General features: G+C 36.4%; 2 protein-coding genes across 2 annotated transcripts; both read right to left on the reverse strand.

The window, feature by feature from the left end:
• Positions 1 to 963: 963 nt before the first annotated feature.
• On the reverse strand, positions 964 to 9898 carry LOC110456384 (betaine--homocysteine S-methyltransferase 1-like). Its single transcript, XM_021507084.1, has 7 exons — positions 9114 to 9898; positions 6447 to 6637; positions 5771 to 5965; positions 5346 to 5457; positions 4885 to 5063; positions 4161 to 4242; positions 964 to 1898 (listed from the first exon to the last, which is right to left on the reverse strand). The coding sequence occupies exons 1-7, from the start codon at positions 9124 to 9126 to the stop codon at positions 1630 to 1632; spliced, it is 1041 nt and encodes a 346-aa protein (XP_021362759.1). The 5' UTR covers positions 9127 to 9898; the 3' UTR covers positions 964 to 1629.
• Positions 9899 to 13112: 3214 nt separating this feature from the next.
• LOC110456469 (betaine--homocysteine S-methyltransferase 1-like) lies at positions 13113 to 18463 on the reverse strand. Its single transcript, XM_021507247.1, has 7 exons — positions 18325 to 18463; positions 16946 to 17136; positions 16550 to 16744; positions 16144 to 16255; positions 15516 to 15694; positions 15301 to 15382; positions 13113 to 14303 (listed from the first exon to the last, which is right to left on the reverse strand). The coding sequence occupies exons 1-7, from the start codon at positions 18335 to 18337 to the stop codon at positions 14032 to 14034; spliced, it is 1044 nt and encodes a 347-aa protein (XP_021362922.1). The 5' UTR covers positions 18338 to 18463; the 3' UTR covers positions 13113 to 14031.
• Positions 18464 to 20185: the final 1722 nt, after the last annotated feature.

Genomic DNA, 20185 nt, shown 5'->3' on the forward strand with positions numbered 1-20185 from the left:
AGGTAATAAAGAATGAATGGATAATTGAAGGTTTAACGCACCTCTCCTTCTGTTCCAATAGTAGTTAAGACCAGTTTGCATTTCCAGCTTTTCAATCCGTAGCATCATCGATAAGTCCTAGGAGGACGAAGGAGCTTTAAGGTGAAGTATTTATTGTTTTTGGCATGATGTCTCTATTACCTAATTTTGAAGGTTCAGTCCCATAGGTTCCTCTTTTAAAAGACAAGGTGGTAGACTCTGCTAGTGGATTTTCTTAGTCCCCGAGGTTTCCTGTGACATTGTATGCCACAGTTATCTCTTCTGTGTAGTGGCAGGTTTAATAATATATACGCTTCAATTTGAAACTAACCCTTTCTATTTCGACAGTACTTTAGACCTTTTTAGATTGCCACCTTTTGGCCCCTATCATCGCTGATGAGTTCAGAAATTGTATAGTTCAGAGTAGTTCGTTTTTGGCATTACCAATGTGTAATCACATGTGAATGTCTGACGTCAAATTTCAAGATAAAAACGATTGATTTGAAAAAAACGTAATTCTATCGACTAAATGACGACTGGGTACCTGCAGTTTGACTGGATATAAAATAACAATTACATAGTGTTAGGTTTACGATTTATTTGGCTAATAAAAACTTTTCTGTTTAGGCGGTGTGTGAAACATTGCTCATGTTAAATTCTACACTTATTTGCTGTGCTTATAATTGATTTGCGATCTTAATATTTGATTAAATGTTTGTTTCAGGGATGTCTTCAGCACATGCATTGCACTGATATATTTTCATTTGTATTTTTTTAAAGGTTTGTTTATCGGAACTGTTTAGTTTTTAAGGTACATGTAGATATTTGACTTCAATTGTCATCATGATTTCTTGCGATCAAATCCAGTTATACAAATGGTCCATGATCAGCTGGGTCTGCAGGCCAAGCAAAATCAAACAAACAAATAGAATAATTAAAGGAACTTTATTGCGACAAGTATCGAACACTGTTTGCTATAACTGCCTGATATCAGTGATACACATTATATAATATATATATGAAAGTTATATATAAATTGTCGATCCTTACTAACTAACTTGTTTACATATTATATAATATATATATGAAAGTTATATATAAATTGTCGATCCTTACTAACTACCTTGCATACACATTATATAATATATATGTGAAAGGCATATAAAAATTGTCGATCCTTACTAACTACCTTGTATACACATTATATAATATATATATGAAAGTTATATATAAATTGTCGATCCTTACTAACTACCTTGTTGCACATTATAATATATATATGAAAGTTATATATAAATTGTCGATCCTTACTAACTACCTTGTATACACATTATATAACATATATATGAAAGGTAAATAAAAATTGTCGATCCTTACTAACTACCTTGTATACACATTATAATATATACATGAAAGTTATACATAAATTGTCGATCCTTACTAACTAACTTGTATACATATTATATAAAATATATATGAAAGTTATATATAAACTGTCGATTCTTACTAACTACCTTGCATACACATTTTCAATATTATTTATAACCAGAAGACTACGATTGTTTTAATACAGTTACTGTTCCTTGAATGAGTGCTATTTTATTACAGGTGTTAGTCCACCACATCGAACATGTACGATTGTATTTTCTTGTTCTTCGGATCTGTGGACCTTGATAAGCTGTTGGTGAAGTCGGGACTATATTTACTAGCGCCTGTTGTTCTGCCAAACACATCTGTCACCTCGCGGAGGAATGCAGGCGAATTACCACAGCACAGCCCTATGTACTGCACACCCAGAGCCTTGGCCTCCTGCGCGAATTCGCGGACCTCCCGGCGAGTACAAAGCTGGGCCGACAGGTTGTCTGGATATAGACGGTCCCCTGGTTAACAAACCAACCAAACAGTCAATAAGCTTTCTTCAAAAGTTGACGTGCACCAAGTATCACAGATTAATTTATAATATTGTCAAATGCACACAGTTCTTTGCACAGTAACTTTGCCGGGAAATTACCTCAACGTTTTAGCTTTATGTCGAGTACGGCTAAAGGCCCTCGGCTTACGCTATGAATCCAAAACACATGTAGGATATCCAATGTGAGATGCTTTTGCTATACATGTACCTGCATGCATATTCGAGTCAGTTAATGCCCAAGAAGATCGCTGGTAATACTGGTTGTTTTAATAATTAACCGACATGCATATGGATTTAAATCACAACCGATCAGGATGAGATTCTACGTCTCGGATGTAAATTATATACTACGAGATCGGGAGTGATGTAGTCTATTAACGTATTATACCATGGCGTTTGTGTGTTCCACCACTTTCAGCCCGTGTAATAAATAGCAGTTAGAGTGATGAACATGTTTGCTATTAATCATGTGCTTACAACACTGCAAGCGTTCCCATAGATTAAGACTGCAAGCGTTCTCATAGATTAAAAATGATGTCACAATGCTTTGCGACGAAATGTTTAAAATCTTTTTTTTTCATTTTGACGTCATCATTCGTGGATATTTCTTTTCGGTCAGAAATTGGAATCACGTATCAAATATTGTTTTCCGAACATACTATAGACATTCTTAAATAAAAAGGTTCCAAAGCCCGTTACGGTCGGATGTATTGCTTCTTTGATTCTAGTTTTAAAATTTTAAAATTTGTAAATCTCGTGTTTTATTGTAGTAGAAATTTACGAAATTGACCATAGTTATAAAAACATGATAACTAGTCAGTACTCACCTCCCTATCAAACAAGACTGACATATACGATACGTGTTCTGCATACTGACAACCAAGGCATGGCTACTCTCAGTCTACTTTTAAATCGTTTTCATTTGAATGTTTGTCGTACTGATTGATCCTGATGGCATGCTACATTAGCATACATGTCTATCAGATAGTATTAGAAATAAGTATAACGGACTACGTGTTTATTTTAATCCTTATAAATGACAATGGGCTTTGCTTGTACTCAAACTATATTTGAAAACTAATACGTGTGCATTGCGAGATTTGATAGGCAGTCGAACAAACGCTTACACATATTGAACAAGGAGCGAAATAGGTAAGCATATACTGCCCAATCGTCCAACTGTCTGCTAATGTAGTTACTACGAACTATTTCGATCATTACAGGTGATTTCACCAACACAACACCGTGTTTTCATCTTTATGCACTTATATTAAACAAGGGGCGAGATATGGCTATTGCCTTATCTTCTGATTACCTGTAATACCAAAGTACAAAATACTTAGTGGAACCTCTTTATGGCTAACGATGTCAATAACTAACAAAAGACAGATATACGTTATATCAAGTCATTACTCGTTATTGGAGCTTTATAACAACCAACGACATCATTCAGCAAGACGGGGAACCAGTTAGATGTTAATAACCATTATGGAACGACGATTTAATCGACCATTTACATAAGATCTACCTATGACGGTTTATGGAAAACTAAATTTGTGTTTTCAAGAACGTTTATTTCTTGCTTGCACTGACCGATTAAGGGAATATTGCTTCGTGCAAATGGAATCCTTGGTATGAACATGTTGTTACACCATTTATACAGTGTTGCTGTTTTACATACAAAGCTTATACAAAGTTGACATTACCAATTCATTTTTTTAAAATGTTGATATCTTTAACTTACAACGTTTATACTATATTGACAACTTAACTTACAAAATTTGGAAATATTAGCAAATTTTCTTACAAAATGTGTACTATGTTAAAAGTGTGTACAATATTTAAATATGTAAGTGTCCAATGTTGATATGAACAGAGGGAGTCTTTACGGTAAATACCCTTGCAGTAATACCAGGGCTATGAAGCTAGCTGTTCTGTAATGGTATATTTAAGCATCTTGCTTCATCGACGATATCCACTGTTAATATCCTTAACCTTGTACAAAGTTGACATTTTCACTGACAACGTTTGGACAAAACCTACATGTTTACATACAATACATAAGTTGACATTTTCATATTTACAGTTGTTGACATTTTCATATTTACAGTTGTTGACATTTTCATATTTACAGTTGTTGACATTTTCATATTTACAGCTGTTGACATTTTCATATTTACAGCTGTTGACATTTTCTCTAAAAACCAATGAACAATGTCGACATGTGTACCTGTATCAGGGTCCAACAGAGACTGGAAGGTTTTAAACTTTCCTCTACAGCGGAATGGCACCGGGATTGCCGCCAGGGGACCCTTAAATGTAATTGTTAGTTCATATGCACTCATTATTAGATGGAGACAGGAGAAGTTATAATTAGTTCGTGCTATGAAACAGAAGGTATTATGTTTAAATTATGTATCATTTGGTAATATTTTATAATGGCATTATTATCAGAAAAAGAAGGGTCGCTGTAAGTGTCACATAGACATTATTTGTAGGTCAGAGACCATATTTAAACCTTTATATACTTTAATTAGATTGTAGCAAGATATTGCTAGTGTGGAATATCACGGCTTTTTGACGAGCCGTAAAATTGTATGATATTTAAAACTGATGTCTTCATAAATCATATTCAAATTCAATGAAAGCTTTTTTTCAGAATTAAATTATGTAAATAGGATTATATATGAAAAACATATAAGCTTACTTGCGACTGGCCGTTAAGAAAATGATAAGTATTTTGTTCTTTTTGTTTTATTTAGAAATCCTCATTCTTGGATTACCTTTCTGACGGATATTTTTTTAAAGCATAAAGTTGAACAGGACATTAAATAAAACACACGGACCTATTATTAACAGATAGGATCCAAAGCCGATCGAAGCTGATGGGACAGTTTTAATAACTAACATTGCAACAAAACTGCTATTATCTCGGTGTTATGTAATATTTTTACCTTACAGACTTTCCTTATCTCTTTCAGTAAAGGAATCATAGACTGTGGCCCACGTGCACAATTCAGACCAACCACGTCAGCCCCAGCGTCCTCGAGTCGTTTGCATGCCTCTGGGATAGGTACATCGTCTAGCGTCACATCCGGTTGGTATGCAGTCAATGTTATAACGGCCGGTAGCCCTGTGCGTATACCACCATCATATTAAGGTTTATTTAACAAACTTTTGATATTGTATTTTTGCAGTGCACGACAATCCATTGTCTGATTAATCGTAGCATGAAATAGACATGCTAACTGGTTTATCCAATGTTTTAGCGGGTTTCCGATTGCTTGGTTCAAAACAAATTAAACAAGTTACAAGTTATATTTCCATATAAAGAAATAGATAATGACATTGTATTGTTTCTGTGAAGATTTCGTTAAATTGTGTTTTGTGTTTTCCTTAAAAAAAGTGTGCTTACCGTTCCCATATTTCTTAATCATTTCCAAAGCGATCATAGCTTCTCCAAAGTCTTGGAAAGTTTCCCCGATGATATAGTCAGCCTTTTCATCAACCGCCCATTCTATTTGTTCCTAGACAAAAACCAGATCGTAGTCCGGATCATTCAGATATTGAAATTGTATTTTGGCGTTTTCCATCAGTTAAAATTATGCAGGCTTTTGTAGAGAATTTTTCTAACAATTATTGGTAGTTGATGATTCTGGCTAAACAAGAAACAAGGTCACAAGGAATGGCAATGTGCTACCCGAGTATGCCCTGATTAGTGAGGGATATCATGACGTTAGATAACGAAGATTGCTTAGACTCTTTAATAAAATTAGACAAAACATGATACCAGAAATTGACAAGTACCTAACCTAGATATAAGACAAGACAACAGAAAACCTTAAACATGGCTCGTAGCTCCTCCATTGCTTTTGGATCATCCGGCTGGTAATACCATGTATGTGAGATATCCCCAGCCATAAGGGACCCTGTGGCGTCCGCAGCTTTGCGGGCCATTCTGAGGGCCCGCCTATTGAGTTCCTCCAGTCCTTCCTCAATACCAATAGCCCTCAGTCGCTTCCTGTTTCCTAAGTACTATTTGAAAGATATTTTAAAACATATATTTGGAAAGTTTGTATTACAAAGCCAGGATTTTATCAGTTCGGTTGGCTGATTTCAAATGACTGATATTCTAATATGTGTTGAATTATTACTAGACCCTTAAAAATGATCAAGACATTTGAAATACTTTGTATCAAGTTTTTCTGGTATTATAACCGGTATTTTTTTTTTTATTTTTTTTTTATTGTTTTGTCATTTGTGGTGTTTTATTGTGAAAATTGAAGTAAATTACAAAACAACATTTCGTAAAAAGAATAGTAATTGATACATAGAAAAATATCTTTCTTTTTAATGCGGTCAAATTGTATAATCTCACATCTGGTTCAACGGATTACCAAATAAATTGGATTCTGTTTTATTTGACATTTTATCTTAATGTAAAAAAAAGTAGTGTGGCAGTTCTTTTAAATTGCTGTTTTACTAGGTCTACATAACGCGTGTTTATTATAGTTACGGTAAACGCTTCGACAACGTCACTCCCTGCATGGGCATATTCTTCGTGCATCATTCGAACTACTTCCGGATTGTTCAGTACTACTTCCGGTGTGAATTCCCCGAACTTGACATAGCCTTTTCTTTCCAGCTCCCACATATATCCTTCCGCGATAATGATAGTCTCACCATCATTCAGTCGTTGTAATAAACCTGGAGAATATATTTCATATAGAACTACTATAAAATGCAGTTACAGAAGAAGTAAGTTCAATCTGTCAAACGCTTGTTCAGCTATAGAGAATCCGGCTCTTTAGCTGGGAAAATAATGCATTTCTAAATAGATTTATTGAACGCATTCAAACGAAAGATTCCCACTAAAATTGAATATCGCTTCCCTTTGAATCAGTATTTAACACTTGGAGATCTTAATCGTTTTTCAATATAACCAAAATAACAACACAGTACTATATAACTTGGCATACAATGTACATGTTCATTTCCCTGAATGTGTGGCTTTCAAGGTTTCAAAGTCTATTTCATGCTCTGACACACGAGACCGATACTGACATGATGATACAGGTACGTGCAAACGATAAAGCAATAAAACAAAGTGTTATGTACTCCATACTGAATGTGATCACTAGGGACCGCGCCGCGCGTGACGATGCATCAGGTACTGACTTTCACGAGATCATAAATATTTATCATGTAATTATTGAAGCAAACATGACGAACACACAGATATCATAAGTTTAGACTATCAAATTGTCATCAAATAATATTGGATCATTATCAGTAAAAAAAAACAATATGGTGGTGTTTATACCCTACAAAACCCAAACAACCGGTATTTTTCTAAAACAATTTTCACTGTTAGTGAATATTTGGTTGTGTGAACCCGAAAAAAGCGATGGATGACTTGGGCTAACTAAGTATAAACATTATAACTAATAATGAATAAAGTCAGATATAGGAGTGACTTGGCCTAACTGACTACAAAACTAATAATGAATACAGTAAGATATATGGAAGACTCAAGCTAACTGACTATATAACTAAAAATAAATACAGCAAGATAATCAGGAGGCTCGGGCTAACTGACTATATAACTAATAATGAATACAGTAAGATATAGAGAATGCTCGGGCTAAATGACTATATAACTAATAATGAATACAGTAAGATAATCAGGAGGCTCGGGCTAACTGACTATGTAACTAATAATGAATACAGTAAGATATAGGGGAGACTCAGGCTAACTAACTATATAACTAATAATGAATACAGTAAGATATAGGGGAGGCTCGGGGTAACTGACTATATAACTAATAATAAATACAGTAAGATATAGGGGAGACTCCGGCTAACTAACTCTATAACTAATAATGAATACAGTAAGATATAGGGGAGACTAGGGCTAACTGACTATATAACTAATAATAAATACAGTAAGATATAGGGGAGACTCAGGCTAACCGACTATATAACTAATAATGAATACAGTAAGATATTCAGGCGGCTCGGGCTAACTGAATATATAACTAATAATAAATACAGTAAGATATAGGGGAGACTCGGGCTAACTGACTATATAACTAATAATGAATCAGTAAGATACAAATGTATAGGGGAGGCTCGGGCTAAATGACTATATAACTAATAATGAATACGGTAAGATAATCAGGAGGCTCGGGCTAACTGACTATGTAACTAATAATGAATACAGTAAGATATAGGGGAGACTCAGGCTAACTAACTATATAACTAATAATGAATACAGTAAGATATTCAGGCGGCTCGGGCTAACTGAATATATAACTAATAATAAATACAGTAAGATATAGGGGAGACTCCGGCTAACTAACTTTATAACTAATAATGAATACAGTAAGATATAGGGGAGACTCAGGCTAACCGACTATATAACTAATAATGAATACAGTAAGATATAGGGGAGACTCGGGCTAACTAACTATATAACTAATAATAAATACAGTAAGATATAGGGAAGGCACGGGCTAACTGACTATATAACTAATAATAAATACAGTAAGATATAGGGGAGGCTCGGGCTAACTGTCTATATAACTAATAATGAATACAGTAAGATATAGGGGAGACTAAGGCTAAGTGACTATATAACTAATAATGAATACAGTAAGATATAGGGGAGACTAAGGCTAAGTGAAGATATAGGGGAGACTAAGGCTAAGTGACTATATAACTAATAATGAATACAATAAGATAATCAGGAGACTCGTGCTTACTGACTATAATGAAGAGAGAAAAAAAACAGAAAAAAATAAAGTCAGTTAGCCCGATCCTGATCTACATCTGATACATCAAACATAAAACAGGATTAAACACCTACTTCTCCACATCTTTATACGATTTCCATCGTTTATGTACTTTTTTTAAAAGTTTGATCTTTAGATTCGGCTTGGTCAGTAAATTGACGCTCCCTCTACTGTTATATCTAGTTCTTAATGTTATGTATCCAATAACCAATTATATGTTTAAAAGTGATTCTGCTGACAACCAAATAATAAATAATTCACATATCCGGTTTTTGGTTTAAGATATAAGTACAGTTTGTGTGACTGTTTAAAACTGTCCAGTATACTGCAATACATACAGCGAGTCGGTTACTGCCGGGGACATATAATCAATAAAGTGTATACATTACCTTTAGATGTCATGTTGGCAATATGTTGACGACTACCGATAGGTCATTCCCCGGGGCTTATACCTGAATGACGTGTGCCGTATCATATAAATGTGACTTCAGGATGTCAATAAATAGCCTGACCTGATCGTTCTTATCGCCGAGCGCTACTACTGTTATGGGACTAATAGTCGCGATCGTAGCATGGTCGCGATCGTAGCCCTAGATTTAACCGAACTCTGTCACGGCCAATTCGCCAACCATAACATATTATGCTTCCCAAGCTGCCACCTTTCCTTCCAAACTTTTTCAATGGTTAAAATAACAAAATATGTTGTTATCAGATTGTCCTGTACTGTAAACTGACATACCAGTATATTATAGTCAGTTAAAAAGTACAATGTCTGACCGCGATGTTCGTAGAGGAAAAAACGTAACAAAGGAATTTTGTCCCAGCCATCGGTCAAATCTTTGGCAAGTCCTGTAAGTTATATATAATTTTAGATCTGGCGTCGTCTTATGCGCGTCACTTATGGACATCATAAAACTTGAGCCACGAGCGATCTGTCTGGTGATTATGACAGCCAATCTAACACCTGAACGTGGGTTTTTTTTGCGGCAGAAAGCTCTGTTGACACTACTGTCTGGACTGGCGTGTTATCTTTTATAAAAATAAATAGCTAGCACATTAGCCTTCTGGAAACGGAAGTACCAATGACCTCAAAAGTTCGTCTCGATAACGCCCACAATTTCAATTCACATGGGTTAGTCTACAACAAGTCCACAAATAACACCTCAGACATTCACTCTACCGCCATCAAAACGACCGCATTCCACGACACAACAGTTTACAAAGTGTTCACTCCAGCAAAAGTAGAATCTTTATTCATTCAGAACAACAAACCGCGTGACACCCAACTATTGATATACGAGCACAATACATACAATTATAACGATGATGTCAAGATAGGGCTAAATCGGGCCACTTTCAAGCAGTTTCAGATCATTTGAGCAGCTACACGATTCCGAAGTAATGTTCTCACAGACTCATTCGTAGGGACAAAGCAATAACTCTCGTGCGGTATCTATATCAAGCAGTCTCCCTGAGCAGGCGTTACAAGGGGTTTGCCGCTTGGAGGAGAGTTGAACGTTAGGCATAATGACAATGCGTATTGGTGACATTGGTATTGGGATGTAATTCACGAGAATTTTTACGAAAAAAGCGTTAGGATAGCTTGGGCCACCTCAGTCTTAGTAGATATTCCAAAACCAAATTTATATGATACAAACAAAATATCGTTTTATTTTCACCAATATAGTGATAGTTATCGGTGAGAAATCTTAACCTTTTCTTTTAATAACATTGAAAGAGCCTGTATCGATCACCTGGATATTCAAATAATCACGTTATATAATAATTACTTAAACTAATCCAAGTAATATTGCAGATACGATCCCAGGAATAGGACCGGACAACAGAACCATTTCTGGTAGCACATGCGTACCTTAATCTTCGCCCAGCAATGGTTATAGGTAGGGGATCTCAAATACTTCCATACAGTCCGTCAGTGTGAGGGTAGATCTCGAGGTCAATTTTGGTAGGATGATTGTGTCCATCTAGTTAAGTGATGGGGTTTTAATCCCTATCCATGTTATGATCCATATAGTAAGATACCATGGGTTGGGTAGATCCTGAGGCACACCTGATTTAATATCTGTGTTAGAATTTTCATGACCTACAATTGCATATTATGGTCATGAGAATGACAACAGTTTCAAAGTTATGATCCAGGAATTAAGTCATTGCTTACTATGCACAAACGTCTGTTCCTTCTCAGCGATTTTTCATATGGTTATAGAGTTGGGATATGAAGAGTTTCCATGTTATTACCCAGTGACTATAGGTGGAGGGAGACAATGCAATGACACGCACAAGACTTAACTTGGACTCATGACTTTTGTCTAGTGGTAGGACGCCGGGCTCGTGACTGAATGGTGGTGGGTTCGAGTCACGTCATGGCACTGTGTTGTATCTTTGAGCAAGATACTTTACTCTGCTTGGTCCAGTCTACTCAGTTGTAAATGAGTACGTGGTTGGGCAGTGCTAGAATTGTTGAATGCTAGCTAACGCTGTTAGCGCCGAAATGGCAGCACCGGCTGTATGCTCCCAGGGGATTGAGAAAGATATTGGCTGGTGGTTGCAAAGGCCCTATAACCAAATACTCAAAGATTCATAACATTGCGCGTGCACATTGATATTATGAAAAGAAATGCACAGATTTCCATAATATAATTCATTTTGGATAAGACAAATTTGTATTACAATATCATCTCCTTACAATAAGAACAATCTTAAATTAACGTGTAGCTATATATGCTGAAATCACCATAATCACATAAAATGAATATTTTGAACATTTCCATTTTGACATCCTAAACCTCTATACAAAGCGGTGGTAGAAATTTAGTGTTTCGAAAATAAACACATAAAGGTTATTTTATCTTCGGATTAAACGAAACGACGACTTTACATCAGAGTTCCAAATACATAGAATCTATCAAAACAGTTTATAGCTAACACTTACACTTGTGGATTATCGAACTGTAGAAATGTCACCTTGAATTCTGACGGGTTTCGTTGTGTGTTTTCTGTTAGGCGTGACCAATGGTGTGAACCAAAATCCGGAAACGATTACTTGTATTAACTTAATCCGGAAAGCGTTAGTCTGGACACAAACATAACAGTGACACAGAGGCCAGTCATGGTAGCATATCTGTATCTGAACCTAACATACACAACAATTGTGATATACACTGCTTCAAAGTTGTGACAGGGAATAACTCCACAGGGGTGAGGCCAGACCCCAGTGTCATAATAACGGAGGATAATCACTGAAAGCAATATGGCCAAATTATCTATTCAGTTCCGCCTCTTAACCCGTTCGGAAATCAGTCGCCTTATGGGTGAAGTTTTCTCTGTGTACAATTTTGAATCACCACCAGCCGAGAATCCTTCTAACCAAATATGGTTGAAATTATCTACCAGTTACAGAGAAGAAGTCGATTAAAGCAATATTTTATTGGCCTCGTCCCACAGTCTCTCCATTTTTACGATTTGATTAAAATTCCAATCAGCAGTTCAGAAGAAGACGTCGTTTGAAGAAAGTGTTGAAGGACAGCACAGGCTCGACCTGGTCGTTACATTAATGTCGAAGTAACTGTTCATTCCTTCAATAGGAACACGTAATAGAACCAATGCGTCGGAGGGGCGAATGCCTTTAATTTGTATGAAATTGACGACAGTTACAAGGATATTAACCAACTTAAGCTGTTAACAATAGCTTAATGACAATCATAATGACAAAAAAAAACTATTTTATTATTTAATTTAAAGATACAAACAACATAAGGAATATATTTTAATTGATACAAACAAGATTAGGAAAATATTTAAAGACTGAACTGCTTTGAAATGTGAAATTATTTAAATTATTTCGAGGAATTAAAACGGTCTAAGGAAAGTAACTATTAGATAAAACAAATTTTCCTTTTTTTGTGTTAATTATTTATTCACACAAATCGCACTATGAAATAAATAACAACACCACATTAAAGTCAAATAAAGAATAGTAAGGCATGTACTTGTCCTAGGTNCAAACATTATGTGGAACACGTGCCCAGTATTATTATAAATATAGGATCTTACATGAGTTTCCATTTCATATGAGATTTATGAAGCGAGTCTTAGAATTTTCAATTTAGCGAGCCTTTAGCGAGCTTAAATGAAAAATTCGTGACGAGTTTCATGAATTTCATATCAAAATGAAAACAAGTGTAAGATCCTTTTTATCACGTAATCAAGATTTGTGGCATTTATTCGTGTAAAACGACTATTTTCATGCAACCTTAAAAGGCCGCAATTTTGACTCCAGTGCGTAAGTTTGTGACGTCATGTACTTGTCCTAGGTGTGACGTCACAATTGAAACAATTGAAACTTACAACCAATCACAGGGCTGATAGGTCATATTACATGGGTTAATACGTAAACAAATATGACATGGGTATATTCACTGGATAACACAGTACAATATGTTTTGCTTTAGTATAATATCATAGATACTCTTAATTATGTTTTTGAGGAAATTCTCAGATTACCTGAGTATGTGACCTCGATTTGAACGTAATACTGGTGAAATTTGTCTATCTAAGCAGGTAGTCCCTTAAACACGCCTGCCGGTCGTTACAGGGTAGAGTACCAAGTCTACTTTAGAATTCTAATAACTTACCGTTATGACTTCAGTTTGAATAAATGTGCAACATATTTATCAATTCTGTACTTTATTTCTATTACATGTGATGAAATTTGAATATATATATGCATATTCTATAATTTTAAGTAATACATGCAAGTGTAATGAAAAAATATATTTGACCACAGAGATAAAAAAAAATCATTATCATGGTAAAACTGATGCTTCATCAACGCTCCGTCACACTGACCTGTATTATTTCGTAGACTTATTTCATGGATTAAGTATTAAATAAGCTGAATTATACGGTGATATGTATATTGCTTAGTGTGCTGTATGATACAATCATACCATCTATAAACACACCGAGCCAGAACTGATTGTGGTGATAGACATCGCAACGTATCCGGTCCTAGTGTCCATAGCAAATAGAAACGACCCTATTCATTTGCATTACAAATGTAACATATGCATAAAACCAGTTTTAAATTATAATTACCTTTGTTATCCTGAGACATTTACATGAGATGTTAGTATCATACAATTACAGTATACATACCTTATAAGTGTCATAGGTAAAATACTAAACTGGTGTGAAATACAATTCAGATAATCACGTTCTCAAATTCAACATTATCATTCCTTAATGTTATTTGTATACGTGTCCGTTCTAAACGTTCATGAATACTCATTTCTTGCCAGTTCCAGCATATTCCCTTAACTTCGAATAACTGTCTTTACTATCCCCAGCAAGAACACTTAATGAAAGATCCGGTGAATATTTACAGGCTCCCGGTTTCCGCCCAAACACTTCCGCCACCTCTCGGAAAAAGAAAGGAGCATTTCCACAGCACAACCCAACGTAATTTACACCGATGTTCTTCGCCTCCTCCGCAAATAATCTGATGTCATCTCGAGTACACGTTACACATGATACGTTGGACGGCCAGGCGTGCTTACCTACAAAAAGATAGGTACAAATGTACATCAATTATCAGCATATATCACTGCATCGCTATCCTTAATGATGCCACGTTAATGACTGTATACATGTCGTTCTGTTATAGTTTTACATACAAAGCAACACCCAACAAGTATCGTCTTAATAAGCAAACATCTAAAGCTATTTGTTTTTGGTTCAAAATAGGTAACAGACAGGTAACCGGATGAATAGGAGCAAGGAGCATACCTGATTCTCGATCGAACCAGTTAAACTATTCGATTACTGACCAAACAATGCAACCTACTGACGTCCAGGTAGACCCAGGGAACCAAGTCATATCCGGACAGAACACTGAGAGTAGAGCCAGGGAGCCAAGTCATATCGGGACAGAACACTGAGAGTAGAAACAGGGAACCAAGTCATATCAGGCCAGAACACTGAGAGTAGACCCAGGTAACCAAGTCATATCCGGACAGACCACTGAGAGTAGAACCAGGGAACCAAGGAACGAAGTCATAGCCGATCGGAACACTGAGAGGAGACCCAGGGAACCAAGTCAGATCCGGACAGAACACTGAGAGAAGAACCAGGGAACCAAGTCAAATCCGGACAGAACACTGAGAGTAGAAACAGGGAACCAAGTCATATCCGTACAGAACACTGAGAGTAGAGCCAGGGAGCCAAGTCATATCCGGACAGACCACTGAGAGTAGAACCAGGGAACCAGGGAACCAAGTCATATCCGTACAGAACACTGAGAGTAGAAACAGGGAACCAAGTCATATCCAGACAGAACACTGAGAGTAGAAACAGGGAACCAAGTCATATCCAGACAGAACACTGAGAGTAGAGCCAGGGAGCCAAGTCATATCCGGACAGAACCCTGAGAGTAGAACCAGGGACCCAAGTCATATCCGTACAGAACACTGAGAGTAGAACTAGGGAACCAGGGAACCAAGTCATATCCGGACAGAACACTGAGAGTACCTGTGTTTGTTTGAACTAGAAACATACCGGTGTCCGGATCCTTTAGCGAAGTCCACGTGCGACTTTCTTCAGTAGTTCTGAAAGTAACAGGGAGGGCGGCAATTGGACCCTGTGGAAAAATAGTTTGATAGTAATTGCTAATGCAATGTATGGAAGTTGAGCTTTTGGTATTGGTTCACACTTTTTGAATAATGACGATGTTTCTTGTGGAAGTATGATTTGCGTGGTGTGTAACTAGTTACCTTGCATACTTTCCTAATCTCCCTGATAACTGGTACCATTGTTCTGGGACCACGCCCACAGTTAAGGCCCACCACGGCCGCCCCGGCTTCTTCCAGTTTGAGACACGCCTCTGCTATAGGTACATCATCCAGCGTCTTGTCGGGATTGTAGCACACAATAGTTATCACGGCCGGGAGGCCTGGAAAATAGTGGAAGGAATTGGTTTTGTTTAATATCAGGAGTTAAATTATCTGTAATGTGTACCTACAATAAATAACCCCCTTCTGTCAAGTCACATACCTCCACAACGATATGACTAACACATACCGACAAGTGTAATAGCAGAACCGTGAACTGTCACCCTACAAAGCATGCATTTTGTTATTATGGATTCCAAACCTAAGGTTAAACCAAGAATTGGTTTTTAAAACCTTCATTTTATATTTAAAAAAAAAGGTATTTCTTTGGAATTTAATGAATAGGTATTTCAAAAGACCAAGCAGATGTACGTTGAAAAAGCGACAGTTCAACTTTGTGTGGGGACGCTGTGGTATATTTGATCCTTTTTGTGTATATGTCGTTGTTTATTAACCTTTTTCGGGAAGCTGAAGCTGTATTATTGTCCGGTTGGTGTACATTCACTGTTACCTTTTCCGTACTGTTGTATTGCTTCTAGTGCTAATTTAGCTTCCCCATAATCGTTTATTGTTTCCGCTATGATGTAGTCAGCTCCCTCCTCAACAGCCCATTCCACCTGCTCCTGTAGTAAGACGAAATCGTATACATTTACAGTAATAACTTGTTTTGATAAAGTTACTGAACGATGAACAATTAAACATTATGGTACCACTACTGTTACGTTGTTTTATATCATCTACAAAAGTCAAGGTTAACAAGGAATACATCTTAAGAAGTCCGTGTATGATAAAATTCTTTGTATTAATGAAGTTAATATACTAGCGGTAAAGAACCGCCAGTCTAACAATTACGTTGTATTGACCAATAATCAGTTCGGTTTTAGATAACATGCACTTATTGGTTACGTTGGATTTACCTTAAACATGGCTCGAATTCGTTCATCTATTTCCGGTTTATTTTCCTCATAAATGGTAGTGCTACAAAGTCCAGCAGCCATCAAAATTCCAGTCTCGTCTGCCACTTCTCGCGCGATCCCGAGAGCCGTTCGGTTTAGCTTCTCAAGATCTTCCTCTCGTCCCATCAACTTTAGCCTTTCTCTGTGTCCATAATACTGAAATGGTCAAATTTCGTAAGCATGTTTTCTTTTCTCGGTTTGCCAACGTGTTTACAAGGTACATGAAATACGACTCGATCATTAAAAACAATTGCACGTTTTTAATTTTTCTAAGCTTTTTATTAAACAGTCTGTTCATTTAATCGAAATAGTGTTGACCCTTTTCTGATAGTATACTATTAGTTGTATTGGTATTACCGTGAACGCTTCCACTACATCCGTACCGGCGTGTACAAACTCTCGATGCATGCTTCGAACAACATCTGGGTTATCTAAAACCACTTCCGGTGCAAAAGCTCCAATCTTCAGGTAGCCTCTTCTCTCGGCTTCAAGCATGTATCCTTCCGCAACAAGGACATGTTCACCGTTGTTAAGGCGTTCAAGCAGTCCTGTAATGAGAGGAAGTGAACATTTCGTGAAAATTCTATAATAATACATAAGCGTTATTCTTAATAATATGTACGCGAATAAGTTTAGTATTAAAAATACCTGGACTTGGAGATAAAAGAGTAAAAGTTTATATATTAGGTGTCACTTGTTAACACCGTGGTGGGATGATACAATCTCTACCCAGAATTGTCGTTCCTGGATTGGGGATGATATATAGCATTGCTTTCAGAAAAGGCAAGGTGGAAACATTGATAAAATAACATATTATTCAACGTAACAAAGCTGTAAATATTAACTTTAGCAATGATTCAGGTGGACCTATCAAAAACCACCCTAAATAATACAGTGATCTCTTAACAGTTGTGACTAAATATACATCATTTTATCTAACAATAAATATGGTTAAATTAGAAACGAAAGCGTTTTCCTCAGATGTCATTGTTAGTCCTTGTAATTGGGAAACGTTAAATATAAATGTATGAAGCGCGAATACTGGTATAGCTTTCGCCAGGAAAGTAAACATTAAACAATATCTACATAGAAACATAATTTGTTTTAGGGAATTATATTAGATGACTATCTAAGTCCGTGCTTTTAGATAAGAGATGACATTTATAGGTTAGTAAAAGTACCGCGGTGATACAGGAATGGAGAAGTGAAAATAAATCATACCCGGTAATTACTTATCTTTCTAAATGGGCACATAGATACCTCAGGTCCACATAATTCATATCCTGAGCATCAATGCATCATCGAAAAGTGGAAGGACCGAAAATTGCCTTCACTAGTCACACAGTACAAATGCTATATAAATGAATACTAAATTAACATACAAGCCAAAGAGCCACCGGCTTACGTCTTCCTGAGCCATTTGATTATGCGTCAATCCGACATCTGAATAATGTTTTTCGTGCCATAATCATTGCATGATCAATTGCACGCGTGAACGGGATGAGTAAGTCGATTGGTTTATCAATACGGAGGAGACTAAACAAGCAGAATCACACACGGGTATGCCAATAAATTATTCCAGACTTTAAGCCAATGATGAAGGTTTATTTCTGTTCGGAAGTAACAGCATTGGTTATATCACCAGTGGCTTAACAACATCAGCAAAAGGAACACAGCCTGACAATAGGTTAGTTAAGTTATTTAAGACCGTATGTGAAATGAGGCTGTATCCTCACCTTTTGATGTCATTGTTGTCAGTTGAGAACCGCGTCAGTCTGTGTGAGTATGGTATGGGTATATTAGGTAGATGTCAGACACTTATACTTTGTATACAAATGTGGTAGCCTTTCCCAGTTTGACGAGATTCACTGCATGCATAACTTAAATTGTATGTGTATAATAAGCACGTGTCTTCAAGTCAATATATGGCATAAGTAGGTCACCAAAGCGTCAAGATATGGAGTTGTTGTCTGAAAGATACCACATGTTCACATCTGGCCTGACACCGAACACCATGTGGGAATCCATGTTGTACATCAACTCGCGAAGTTGGGTTGCAAATCGATCGACGCAATGTACATGAGATCGTCCGTTTGTCATTTTACTGATTATTGGTAATTCCATTGTATTTTACAGGTCGTCGATCGGATTGGTCTACGGTAAATGTTATTTATCTACTACTTCATTAAGAATTTCTTTCGACATTGTTACAATATTAACATTACTGTCCATATTACTACTGCCTTAAGAGCAATAGTAACGATGTATAAATTGAATCTGATTTTTACAGTACTAATTTTCCTTTTCTTTTTATCGTACTCCTGCTTAGCGGAGATGTTGAGATGAGTCCTGGCCCTAACAGATTTGATTTAAGTGTAAATATCAGAAGTATTAGGAACAAGTTATATAATTTAGACAGTATTATCACGGCCTTTGATATTTGTTTCACAGAAACACACATTGATGATTCAGTTTTGAATGATCAGTTAAAATAATCCCGTTTTTTCGCTATTTTTCCGTAATGATGGAAATGCTCATGAAGGGAGTGTTCTTATTTTTTTTCTCCGGTACTATAAAAACTACTAGACAGCGTGATTTTGAACCTATATCTACTGGATTTATCTTGGCAGAAGTACATTGTCATAATAGAAGCATCATGTTCTGTCTATTTTATAGACCGCCTAATTCTTCTAATGATTTTTATCGTAATTTAGAGTGGTATCGTGAATCCTTCTCCATGGTGATTTCAATGTTGACCCTAATCGTCCTAATTCTAATCTTGAAACCTTAGCTCTAAAGTAGGACCCCCGGGACATTGTTTTGAAACCTTAGCTCTAAAGTAGGACCCCCGGGACATTGTTTTGGAACCTACCTCAGCCACACTACTAGATCCTATTTTCATTTCTAACAATACGAAATGTCTCAATAGTGGCGTGTTTAGGGTGGATGACGTGATTAGCGACACAAAGCAACTTATTTGTCTATGGCTTTTTTTTTGTACAATTGCAAGTGTGCTTACAAGAGGAAAGTTTGGAATTACAAAAGAGCAGATTTCGAAAATCTTAATAATTTGCTTGATGGCGTTAATTGGCAAGCAGTTGTTATGACTGCTCAGTCCATTGACTCCGCTACTAACATCTTTACCAGAATTACTTCGTATATTTATTCCTAACCATGACGTAACTATCCGTCCGTCTGACAAACCCTGGTTTGACTCAATTTTACGTAAGATTGTCAGATTCGTGAAAGACTTAGAAAGAAGGCTCTCAATACTGGAAATCGTACAGATTGGAAAAATTATCAGAAAACAAGAAATAGAGTAAATAATATGAAAAAAGAAGCTAAAGTACGGTTTTATAATAATCTTGAGTCACACATTGATGAATCAAGGAAATCTAACCCCGCTATTCCTGGAAAATACTTAAAAGATTTATGTCTTCTCCACAAAAATTACCTCCTCCCCTTAATTATGTTGAGTATGGTATTCTAAAAGTTGCTCCTAATGACCAAGAAAAAACTGAAGTACTCAATGACAACTTTTCTACCATATCTAGTATTGATGATTCTGATGCAAATTTACATGAATTCTTAAAAAAA

The sequence above is a fragment of the Mizuhopecten yessoensis genome, unplaced genomic scaffold, assembly GCF_002113885.1.
Source record: "Mizuhopecten yessoensis strain PY_sf001 unplaced genomic scaffold, ASM211388v2 scaffold8745, whole genome shotgun sequence".
NCBI lineage: Eukaryota > Metazoa > Mollusca > Bivalvia > Pectinida > Pectinidae > Mizuhopecten > Mizuhopecten yessoensis.